Genomic DNA, 12,397 nt, shown 5'->3' with positions numbered 1-12,397 from the left:
GCCAGCCCAGTTGTCCTGAGTTCATCACTGGCCTCTTCTGTGATCTGTGCGTGGGCCGGACCATGCCTGTGTGGGCCACCTGTGTCCTTAAAGGCCGAGACTGGCCCGGAGCCAGAGCTCAAGAACTGTGGAATGCAGTCGTCAGCTCGTCAGCCGCTAAGGGAAGCTGGAGCTGTTGGGAGGCACCATTCCCACAGTGTCATCATGAATGTCACCCTGGGACTGGCCACCCAGAAGAGACCCTGGTTTCAAGGTTTCACCCCCGCCCTGTCATTTCTGGGACAAGGGATGGTGGGGGCAGCACGGAGAAACAAGACCCACAGGCTTTTTAAAATAACTGCATCCTTTAATGGCAGTAATACAATTATTGGATTAAGAGACCACAGGAGAAAGGGCAGGTGACGTTTCTGGAAGACAGATATGGAGTACAAAAAGGGGTGGAATAGAGTCATGCGACGATCATTGTAAAAATACAGTACGTTATATACATATTTGCACCATCAACTTTCAACTCTGAAATAGTATTTACACTTTTGTTACAATCCTGGTTAGAGAACAATTTTTCTTTAAAAGCTCAGCCTGATGGCAAATGAAAATTTCAGGTGAATTCATAGTCCCATGAGGTTCTTAGGCTGAATATTCCAAGAGGTGGGTTCCAGCTTCTATTTCATCCACAGATTTCAGTTTTAAAAAAGTATTTAATTTTGCTTTTATAAAAAAAATTCTCAAAGGAGGGAAAAAAAACCCAAGCACAGCCACACTGTGTATTCTTTATTTTACAAACACTACGGGCTGCAGCCCTCTGCTTCCAGGCCAACACTGGTGGCTGAAGAAAAATCTCACTGATGATTGTTTAAAACAAAACAAAAGGACACAAAGACAAAGCAAACCAACCTGATCATGGCGCACTGCCTCTCCCGCCCTTGCTTCCGGCCCCAAACTCAAAGACTATTTCTCTTCTGGGGCAGGGCGTTTGGTATTGAACCCTCTTCAACCTCCTACCCCGAGGAGGTGGGAGGGGGAACCCTTTGGCTGGGACACCATGTTTCCTCATTATTAGTAAGAAAGAGTCAGGGCCCTTAAGCGAGGTGGTTGAGACGGTGGGATGAGGAGGAAAAAGGCAGGAGACGGCCGGCCAGTAGCGGCACACAGGCGGGAGGGAGCCCCGGCCGCACAAGCCTCGCCGGTTCCCCTCAGGCCACATCCACGGGGTAGGCCTTCTCTGGGGCTCTGTGGACAGGATGGGACCTCAGCCAGGGTCTTGGGGGAGGTCGGACGGAGCCCGGGCAGGCATCTATGCTCCCTTCCCGGCTCAGCCGGATGAGGAGAGCAGGATACAGGCTTTGGGTCCCATGGCCCCTGCCCACAGTGGGGGTCCCAGTCCCTCTCCTGGAGAGGGCCCAGTAGCCCACACCCTGCCCTGGCTAGTCTCCCACCATGTCCTCAGGCCCCCTCCCGGAAGTATCCACAAATCCAACTCTGTACACGCCTCGAACCCATGCACCTGTCAGCTTGGAAGAAAACCAAACACACCAAAACCACAGGCCCTAAAAATATGGTGCAAGGAGATGTGAAGAAAGCGGAGAAAGCAAAACACTTTGCCGAGAACCACCCAGGGATCCCTCTGTCAGGAGCCTGATGGCGTGGCCGTGCCATGGATCCTTGAGCTGTCCCCAGAGGGCCGGGGCCGGCTCACTGGGCACTTTGCCTTCTGAGCCCAGGACAGAGCCCAGCACGAGGGGGAAAGGCACGGCCGGGACACGACAGGACGGGACGGGCTAAGCTGACGGAAAGCGCGTGCTCTGCCTCTCGCAGGCAGCTCCTGGCCACACCAGCCTTGCCGACTCCAGGTCCATTTCTCACCCGGAGTCTCCTGTCGCAGGCTGGAGGGCGCCGGTTTGCTCTGGGATGAACTCTGGACGGAGGATGGCAGGGAGGCCGGTGTGTGAATCCAGATGAGACAGCAGTGGAAAAGGACTTTGTTTCTCCCGGCCCAGGCAGCTTCCGAAGGCTCTTTCTCTTTTCCTTCTGTCTTGACACTTTCTCACTTCCGCTGGCCCCTGAAGCGGGTCATCATGGCCTGCACACTGCAGAGGAGACGCAGAAATGCCTAGACCTGCTTCCATGCGGGTCCTTCCCACCATCTCGGCTCCGTCTCTTCTTGCTCATGCACCACAGGGTGAGCAGTGCTCAGTGCCTTCTCGACGCCTGCTGTTCCCTTTGTCCTGGGGGGGGGGGTAGGATGGGGGGGAGGGGCCAAGCTCTGCCCAGAAAACCCACCAGACCCCCAGCCACCAAACTGGGGCCCCAGCCTTTAAGAAGTCCCTGAAAATCAGGCCTGGCCAGGCCAGGCGGAGTGCCAGCTGGGGCTGAGGCCCAGGGGACTCGCAACTGTACACATGCACATGTAGGTTTTCTTGGCGGGAGCCTAGGAGCCCCGCAGCACTGACCAGAAGTTAAAGATAGTTATATACAATTTATATGTTTCAAAGAAAGTACTACTTTAAAAAAAAAAAAGGAGGGTGGGGGAAGAAAAGAAAAAAGAATAGGAAAAAAGAAAAGAAAGAACACCCAGACCCCCTCCCCCCTCCCCCCAAGTCCCCAACTCTGGTTGCTGCCCTTAAATATTGCCCTGGGAAGGGTGGGGTGCAGGGAGCGCTCGACTCCGGCTTAACACTACTGGCAAAAGGGGGAGGCAGTGGGGTCAAAGCCTTTAAAAACATCTTTCAGGGACCCAGCGTCCTGCTCACCCTCTTGGGCCGGGCTGTTGCCAGCAAATGGGCTTCCGGAGCCCGTCTTGGGTGCCTGTTTCACGGTCCCGAAGAGGGTGGGCACCGGGAGGTTGTGCACGCCGGGCTGGGGCGGGACGCCCTCTGCTGGCGGGGCGCCCGTGGCAGCGGCGGGGGCCGCAGCGGCCTTGGGCCGGGGCCGGTTATAACTGTTGTACCTGTCTGTGGCCGTGACTGCGGCCCCATCTGCCCCAGACTTCCCCGATTCAGGCTGTTCCAGGGCAGACTTGCGGACAAATGGGGGCTCCTTGGCCTTGGTGGTGGAGCTCTTGCCGTTGCCCTCAGGGCCCTTGGGCTGGGTGCCTGCATCAGCGGCCGGCTCTGCAGCTTTGCCACCCGTGTTGGGAGTCCTGGGGTCGTAGAGGCTGATGCCGCTCAGCACGCTGCTCTGCCCGCTCCCGCTGCCCTGGCCCAGGCCGCCGGCTGCCAGCACGCGGGGGTCATAGGGGGCGGTGGCTGGCGGGGAGGACTCCCCGCTGGGGCTGGCAGCTGGAGAGAGCGCTTCGGTGGGGCCAGGCTTGGCTGCCCGGGAGGAGGCAGCAGAGTCTGCTGGTTTCTGCAGCCGGGGGTCGGTGGGTGTCTTCCGCACTCGAGGGTCACTGGGCTTGTCACCGGGGCCAGGGGCCGCCGAGGGGCCAGTGGCATTGACAGTCTTGAGGATGCGAGAGAGGAGCTCAAAGTCAGGCAGGCTAGAGCCAGATGTGCTGGGATCTGTAGAGGTGCCTGGGCGCTGCCGGGGGTTGGGGGGGCCCGAGGTGGTGGTGCGGTGCAGCCTGGGATCCAGGGCAGGCAGGGACTGCAGGGCCGCAGGGACGGGGGGCACTGCATCCTGCTTGGGGATGGGCAGGGGGATCAGGTCCTCAGGGTTCCAGAGCACAGTGCGGGCAAAGCTCGGCTTGCTCAGGGTCACATCCTTCTTGATGTGGCTGAACTGCTGCAGCTGCGAGCGCGGGTCCCGCAGTGGGTGCCCAGGGAGGGGGTCCAGGGGAATGTTCACAGCCTTCTCCCGAAGGGCCCGTTCCCCTTCCTCCTCTTCTGCAGGGGGTGGTCCAGACCCCTTGGAGCCACTGGGGCCTGCGGGGCTGGAATGAAGGCCGCCTTCGGGCTTGGGGGTAGACAGGGAGCGAGCCAGTCGAGGGTCAGAGGGTCCTGTGTCACCTGGGCCTGAACTGCTGGAAGCCTCGACGTGGCGGCTAAGTCTGGGGTCCCGGCTGAGGCGGGGGTCAGCCAGCCGCCCTCCCGTGGGGTGTCCCTTCTGGAGGCGGGGGTCCCCCAGCCCAGTGCTGCTCAGCTCCCCGACAGACGCCTGGGGTCGGCTAGACGTCTGCTGCCTCAGGGTCTTCAGGATGGAGGTGACGCTGTTCCCACCCTCATCCTCATCACTTGAGTACCAGTTTCCAGTGTCACCTGAGAAAAAGCAGAAAGGAGCAGGGAGAGGGTGAGTGGCCACCACATCTGCCACCAGTCCTCTTTGGATCCCATGGCAGCCCACTCCCCTGCCTCTTACCTCTCAGAACCTCAGTTTCTCCTCTCTTACAACACCCCATCCCCAGCACAGGATGCCACGAAGAGCCAGTGAGCTCAGGCAGGCCAAGCACCGAGCTTGGCAGGTCTCTGGCTATCGTTTATGGACCTTTCCCCGTACAGGCACCATTCTAAGTACTTTGTCTTATTTGTCACAAACACCCAGGATATAGCGTTATCATCACGCCCATTTCACAGATAAGAAAAACAGAGGCACAGACAGTGCCATAAGATAGGGGACGGAGCCAGGGTTGAGCTCAGACTCCGAGTCCAGGGCTCTGCCGCCACCTCCTCACCTCCTGGGCAGGTTCAGGCCCCAGCACGGCAGGCCTGGCTCTGAGTGCCTGTGAGCAGCTACTGCTGCCTTGGCTCTCACTGCGCTTGGGGCTCACAGACACGTGCCTCCCAGGCCCCTCAAAACGTTTCCGCGACCCAGGGCAGGGCAGTCACCAGCTGATAAGAGGCGGGGCCAGGTGGGCAGACTCAGAAGCTAGCCCATGTCCAACTTTCTAGGCAGGTGCAACCGGAGCCCCTAGGGGAGGGGGCTGTCCCCTGTTCTCACTGTCCCACTTGCTCCTCAGCTCTGGTCAGAGCCACCCATGGCCTCTGGCTTCAGGTTCTACATACCGTTTCTGTCCGCCCCCTTTCACCCTGGGGTGGATACCATCAGGTCACTGCACAGCACCTGAGACTTGGCAGCTGTGCCTGTGATCATTACTGGTTTATGTCGATGACTAGCTCTCATCTGTTGGCTTTCCGAGAACATGATCTGGGAAAGGGGGATTGAGAACCTCCCTACAGCCTCCTCTGTAAGGGTGCAGGGGGTGAACCCTATTGCCTGCTGTCTCCTCCAGGGACCAGCCCACCTCCCTCCTCAATGGGATCAGGGTTTCTCCCGAACCCCACGACACAGAAGGGCAGCCCCGACTTCTAATTTTCTCAGGGACATGCAGCAGCCCCAGCAGCTTCACAGCCCTGGGCAGGGGTCCTCCCCGGCCACAGGTCCCTTTCTGACACAAAACCCGACCTAGGTGCTCCCCACCTCTGCCCTGCACGGCGGCCCGGGGGGCTGCGCCCGTCAGGGAAGCCCCTGCCCCTGGGGAGGACACATGCCTTCCTCACTCTCCCGGTCCTGCTTGCTGCGCTCAGCCAGCCTCCTCGCTCTCTCCTCCTCCTCCTGCTGCTTCTGCTGGATCCTCAGGTACAGGGCCCTCTGGGCCGAGGGCAGGAAGTCAGGGACACCGGCGCCCGGCTTCGGCCGGCCTGGGGGCCCTCCCTCAGGGAAGCTGTCAGGCTCCAGAGGGTGCTCGGGGAAGAGGTGCTCCCCAGGCTCCCCCGGCAGCTCTTCGTAGTGCCCGTAGTCCTCTGTGGCAGGGAAGAACCGAGGGTTCATGTCGGGAAGGGCCTCACGGCACCAACTCCGACCCACCCGTGCCCTTAACTGGAAAACCACCCCCTGATGGCGATGGGTGAGAATGTGTAGCCCGTCCCTTCCTACCCTCCCCAGGAGGGGCCCCACGGAAAGCCCAGCAGCGGAGGACGGAGCAGCCAATGGGGGGCAGGGAGGGTCCCACCTAGGATGCAGCCACTGAGAATGGGGTTCACGGTGAGGTTTAGTGACATGGGCAAATGCTCATGAGGTGAAAACAGGACGGAACATCGTACGGATGTTTGTAAAACACAAAGAAAAGGCTTTGAAAAGACAGACAGAAAACAGTCCCTCTGGGGATGAGAACAGGAGAGAGGGGCTGCGGGATCTTTCACTTTTTACTCCACACATTTCTGATCTGTCTTAATTACTCTTGATGAGCATTAATTTTATGATTTCTTTAAATAAATAAATAAATAATCAATAAAGAAAAACACACCCTAATCTCTCAGTAAGCTCAGAATATGAGTTCAACCATGGTAAACAAAGACTAGTAAAGAAGAGAAGAAAATACACCACAATGTTGCTATGGCTACATGTCCACCCAGAGGCTGACGGGTGATTCCTCCTCCCTTTATGGGTTCCTAACTCCACAAACGTTTATGAGCGTGCTGCTGCATTTAAAGGGACGGGGTGTGGGGGTGTTTCTCCCATACAGCCTCTAGGAAGCACAAGGCGGAAGGGCTTGCCTTCATTCTCGAAGGGTGGGCAGGCGCCCGGCATTAGCCACCTCCCTTCACAAATGCTACCCAAGTCAGAGCCAAAGATGAGGGGAACACCGTGGGCAGATCTTCAACGACACGCCCGGAGACTTGTGTGTGTGCGCGCGAACGTTCTGCAAGGCTGAAATATCCCCTATCTGCACCGTGTGATGTGGCTCCCCTACTGAGCAGCCAAAACGTGGCCAGCGCTACCAAGAGAGTGCATCTGTAACTTAAAGGAAACTTTCAGGATTAAAGTGATTAAATATGCAAATATGTCATACACAAAGTGTATAAAGCAAAAAGTGAAAGGTCACTTTCTTCTAGCCCCTGAACTTCATAACATGTGAACTTGATGGGTGAGTCTGCTCTGAGCCACACCCTGGCTCGGAGCTGGGGACACTCCTTAAACAACAGTCCCACCCAGTCCCCCTTGCACGGAATTCAAGAGTGAATTACTTGACGGTTCTGCTATTTTCAATATATTAAAAACAACTGAATAGTACTAAAAAGGTAGATTTCATGATATGGGCATTAGAGTGAATTACTCCAGAGATACCAACTGTTATCAGCTCGACAGACTTTCGGGTTTTCTTCCCCACCCAGACCTTTTCCATGCATGTTTCATACACGTTGTTTAAAGGGGGAGGAAGCCCCCTCAGGTCGCCTGCTTTTCTCACTTGAGAACAAGCACTCACCTGGCTCCCTGCCCCAAACACCTGCTCTCATGCCTCTGAACACTATTGAGATGCCAAAGACTCTCACACTGACCTCCAGCCTGGTCAGCTTCCTGGCGTCTGCATGGCTGTCAAACGGGCACCTCGTGCTTAATGTGGCCAAAGCAGAAGTGCTGCCCTGCCCCAACCTGGCTCGGCATGAACACCCAGAGCGCCTCTGCCCCGCAGCTGGCACCCCCACCCGCCCCTGCCACCCTGTCACGTTGGCCCTATGGCTCCACTCTAAACCTAGCCCTGCTGCTCCCTGTCCTCTCCCGGCTGCCACCCACCTCACCTCTGCCCAGGGCGACTCAAGGGCAGCCCACATGCTTCCAAGATTCCCCTCCGGCCCCTACTAGCATCCATCGCCCTTGTGTTCCTCCACTATCCCCGTCACTCTTCCACCGAGTCCACCTCGCCATGGCCCGCAGGGTCCTGTGTGCTGGGACTTCTCTCTCCCCCGTCCTCCCTTTCCAAGCCACACAGACACCTTTGTTTTCCACAAACAAGGTGACTGGCTGAGGCCTCCGTACCTGCTGCAGCTGCCACCTAAGCCAAGCCCACGACTCCCTCCCCGCCTTCACCTCTCAGACAGGCCTCTGCTGGCTGTGACGCACCCAGCAGGCCCGGCCTCCACCCATCACCCTCACACGGTTCCCCATTTCACCGCCAGCAATGACCAATGCCGAAACGAGCTGACGACCTTGTTTACACATTTCCTGTCGGTTTCCCTCCACTCAAATGCAGTTAAGGCAAGGACTATGTGCTTTGCTTGCTCTGACCCCACGCCTAGAAGCACGCCTGGCCCCTGGCAGCAATGACACATCTCATCCTTCTGAGGGCTGCACACCGCCTCCTACTAATGCGGCACTGTCATCCAAGCACCCAACTGTCGGACGTTTAGTTTGTTACCAACACATGTTCTCGTTTTGTAAGAAAGGAAGGAAAGGAGGAAGGAAGATGGTCAGTGTGGGGACAGAACAAGCAGAGTCGCAAGGCAGCTCCAAGCCAAGAACCACCCCAGAAGGAGGCCGCTTTGGTTGAGGGCACCTCAGCCTTGAAGTTCAACACCATTCCACACCCATCCCTCTAACTTCCCAAGCTCCCACTCCACACACACCAAGCAAAACTTACAGAAATTAAATAAGTTATAGTGATGGTAATCATAACACTCCTCCTAGACTCAACAGGGTAGTGAATCCCACGTCACTGAAAACGTTCAACCACTCACGGGACAGAGATGGAGTTGGATTCATGTTTTCAAAGACTCAGACCAAGGAAGAAAAACCAAATCTTCCTGACTACATTCCACTGTGCAGACCCCAGCAGCCCCGGCTGGCCCCCACCCTGAGCCCTGCATACCTGCGTCCCCAATGAGTCCTGGCTCCATCTCCATGCCCTCTTGCTGCTGGTAAAAGTTTTCATAGAAGTTCTGGGCTGGTGGGATGGGGGGCATCATTCCAGAATGTGGGGAGTCTCCAGGACCATAGGGCATCATTGGAGGGCCGCCAGGTCCCATGGGCGGGCCAGGATTCATGCCAGGGCCCATTGGCATGTCAGGGTGCATGTCCGGATGCATGTCAGGGTGCATGTCCGGGTGCATGTCGGGATGCATGTCAGGATGCATCGGGGCCCCCATCGGCCCCGGGGGTCCCATGTTGGGCCCGGGGCCCATCGGTCCTGGGGGTCCTCCGGGTCCAGGGAACCTGGAAGGAGAAAATGGTGCCCGTGAGCAGGGCTGCAGAGGAAGGGTGGCAGCCACATCCCTGAGGAGACACAGAGGCCTGCTCATGGTTGAGCAACAGAGGGCTCCAGACCAGGCCACTGAGGGCTTTGGAGAGAGGCAGGATGCTGGCCTGGTTAGGTTCCAGGCCACAGGGCCCTGGCACAAAGGAGCCTGGCTGAGCCCAGAAAAGCCCCCAGGCACTCACCTCACACCCAGTTTCTCAGCCAGCTGTCCTGTGGGCCGCACCACGATCTCAAACAAGGAGGGGATCTTCTTGTTGTACATGTCCTGCTGCTGCTGCAGCTGCTGTGGGGACAGCGGCTCATGCACGGGCATGGGCAGCTGAGGGGGGCCAGGGGGCGGAGGCGGGGGCGGGGGCGGGGGCGGGGGGCCACCCTGCATGGGCCGGCCATTCGGAGAGGTCGGGGCCGGAGGGCCAGGTGGGCGGGGCGGGGTGGGCAGGAGGCCCACGCCAGGGGGAGGTTTGGGCAGGGGGTTGATGCCCTGCTTCTTCAGCTCCTCAACTTCCTTCTCATCCTCAGCGCCTGCCTCTGCATCATCAGCCAACATCTGCGGGCCAGAAGGACAAAACAGTGAGAGTAAGGACAGGGGAGGAGGCGGGTTGGAATGCACTCCTCCGGGGCTGAGAGCTGAATTTGCTGAGGATAGCTCTTCAATATCCCAAGGCCCTTACAGCAGTGGTACCCAACGCCCGGGCCACGGACTGGTACTGGTCTGTGGCCTGTTAGGAACCGGGCCACACAGCAGGTGAGAGGCGGGCAAGCGAAGCAAAGCTTTGTCAGTATTTACAGCCGCTCCCCGTTGCTCGCGTTCCTGCCTGAGCTCGGCCTCCTGTCAGATCAGCGTGGGCATTAGATTCACACAGGAGCACGAACCCTACTGTGAACCACGCATGCGAGGGATCTAGCTTGCGTGTTCCTCATGAGACTCTAACGCCTGGTGATCTGAGGTGGAGCGGAGGCGGTGATGCCGGCGCTGGGGAGCGGCTGCAGATACAGATTATCATCAGCAGAGAGGTCTGACTGCAGAGACCATAATAAATCGGTTGTTTACAGACTCATATCAAAACCCTATCAATGCAAAAACAAACAAACAAAAACAACCCCTATCAGTGAGTGGCAAGTGACAATTAACCTGCATCTTACGGAGCAGACTGGACATAAGCAACACACTTTGGGTGTCACTGTCTCCCATCACCCCCAGATGGGACCATCTAGTTGCAGGAAAACAAGCTCAGGGCTCCAACTGATTCTGCATTACGGTGAGTTGTATAATTATTTCATTATATATTACAATGTAATAATAACAGAAATAAAGTGCACAATAAATGCAACGCGCTTGAATCACCCTGAAACCATCCCCCATCCCCAACCGGGTCTGTGGAAAAACTGCCTTCCACAACACTGGTCTCTGGTGCCAAAAAGGTTGGGGACTTCTGCCTTACAGCATAAGGCCAATGACCACAAAGCCTCTCTGGAACAAAAGTCATCGCCCCATACCACTGCTGCATCCCTTCTCGGTGAACAGCTGACAGGGGAGCCAGTCTTATTTGGCAGCAAAACACATGCAACGTACTATTTCACCATTTTCAAGTGGACAATTCAAGGACATTAAGTACATTCGCGATGCTGTATAACCACCATCTCTATCTAGTTCTAACACCACCGAAGAAGACGCCATACCCATTAAGCAGTCACTCCCCATGCCCTGCTCCCTCCCAGCCTCTGGCAACCACCAACCTACTTTCTGTCTCTATGGATTTGTCTATTCTGGACATTTCACAGAAACGAAATCCTATAACATTGTGGCCTTTCGTGACCGGCTTCTTTCACTTAGCATGACATTTTCAAGGCTCACCCATGTTGTAGCTGTATCATCTATTTTATCTATTTTTTTAATCTATTTTTATCTATTTCATGGCTGATTAATAGTTCATTGTTCTGGGCTTCCCTGATGGTGCAGTGGTTAATCCGCCTGCCAATGCAGGGGACATGGGTTCAAGCCCTGGTCCGAGAAGATCCCACATGCCGCGGAGCAGCTAAGCCCGTGAGCCACAACTACTGAGCCTGCACTCTAGAGCCCTAGCACCACAACTGAGCCCTCACGCCTAGAGCCCGTGCTCCACAACAAAAGAAGCCACCGCAATGAGAAGCCCATGCACTACAACGAAGGGTAGCCCCTGCTAACCGCAACCAGAGAAAGCCCACGTGTAGCAACAAAGACCCAACGCAGCCAAAAATAAATAAAAATAAAATAAATTTATATATAAAAAAAGTTCATTGTTCTGTTTGAATTTTAAGGGCGCCTCACCGCACTTGTAATCAAAACCCAGTCACTTACGAGGACCCACAGGGCCTGACAGCAGGGCTGGGTGTCTGGGGAGGACTTCACAGCACCCTGGAAGCTTCATTTCCTTCTATGGTGTGCGGACTCCTCCACCCTAAGCACCCAGCTCTGTTTCAGTTCTGCGGACAGCTAAGCTCTTTCCCCAGCAGGGTCCTGGCCTGGACCAGGCCTCTCCCCAGGCATTCGTTTTCCCCTCCATTCTTAATGTATGGCTCTGTATCCCCCAATTGCTGGGGTCTCTTATTAAAGGTCAACTCAGAGTGACTGGCCAGGTCTCCTGTATTTACTACTGGAACACCATCGGCTCCCTTGAAAGCACTGCCCAAGCTTTGTAAGATTTTACATTTAGTTGTATCTTTGTTTATTCCTGGCCCGACGACTACCAACTCCACAAGGGCAAGACCCGCAGGGCCCACCATAAGGCCTGTTACAGGGTAGATGGACAATTCCAAAGTCTGAATTCAAGCAGAACGTCTCACCAATTAGGATCCTGGGCAGAAGTTAACACTGCAGGCCTGCCTGCTTCTCTTGGAAGGCCAGCTTGCAATGTTGGCCTTTGGCTGGTGCCTGGGAACCTGGATTTCGAGAGGGTTCCCAGGATTCCCTGACTGCTAAGAGGGGCTCACTGTGTCTAAACCGTTTGCACAAACACCATGCTTTCTGCGGAACACTCCTTTTCCTTCTGGGAGTCTGGGATTTTGGTACATGCCAGGCAGAGGCTGCCCTCAATAAAAACCTTGGGCACTGACTGAGTCTCTACTGCACGCCCATGGTGGACAGCGTTCTACGCATTGTGTCACAACCTGAGGAGTTATACACGTCCCGTGTGACTCCAGGGGGCGAGGACTCCTGGAAGCTGGTGACTGGTTTCAGCCTTTACCGCCTGCCTTTCCTCTGTGCATTCTGTTTGAGGGTCTCTGGGCTCCCTGCACATTCCCTCCACTGCCCCGATCCCAGTGTGTAATCGGCGTCTACCTGATTTAACTCATTGGAGTTAAATCTCAGCCAGCTCGGCCCTGGGAGTCTCCCCAGCAAATTGTCCAACCTGGGCCCAGGTGGCCTTGGGGACCTCGGCACACATGCCTTAGTGGACCCTAACGGGGGCTCTGAGACGCCCCGGCGCCTCAGCCTCAGTGCTGCTCAAG

General features: G+C 56.3%; 1 protein-coding gene across 8 annotated transcripts in view; it reads right to left on the bottom strand.

The window, feature by feature from the left end:
* Positions 1-325: 325 nt before the first annotated feature.
* Positions 326-12,397, bottom strand: part of ZC3H4 (zinc finger CCCH-type containing 4) — a 43,094-nt gene continuing 31,022 nt past the window's right edge. For all 8 annotated transcript variants that reach the window (XM_060130253.1, XM_060130256.1, XM_060130255.1 and 5 more), the window contains 4 exons: positions 9,091-9,455; positions 8,522-8,865; positions 5,427-5,678; positions 326-4,196 (listed from right to left, as the gene is read on the bottom strand). In XM_060130253.1, coding sequence (XP_059986236.1) covers positions 2,677-4,196; positions 5,427-5,678; positions 8,522-8,865; positions 9,091-9,455 — 2,481 coding nt within the window. In that variant the 3' untranslated portion in view covers positions 326-2,676. The remainder of the gene's footprint in view (positions 4,197-5,426; positions 5,679-8,521; positions 8,866-9,090; positions 9,456-12,397) is intronic.

Source organism: Lagenorhynchus albirostris, chromosome 19 (assembly GCF_949774975.1).
Source record: "Lagenorhynchus albirostris chromosome 19, mLagAlb1.1, whole genome shotgun sequence".
NCBI lineage: Eukaryota > Metazoa > Chordata > Mammalia > Artiodactyla > Delphinidae > Lagenorhynchus > Lagenorhynchus albirostris.
This window is presented reverse-complemented; position numbering and strand designations above follow the sequence as displayed.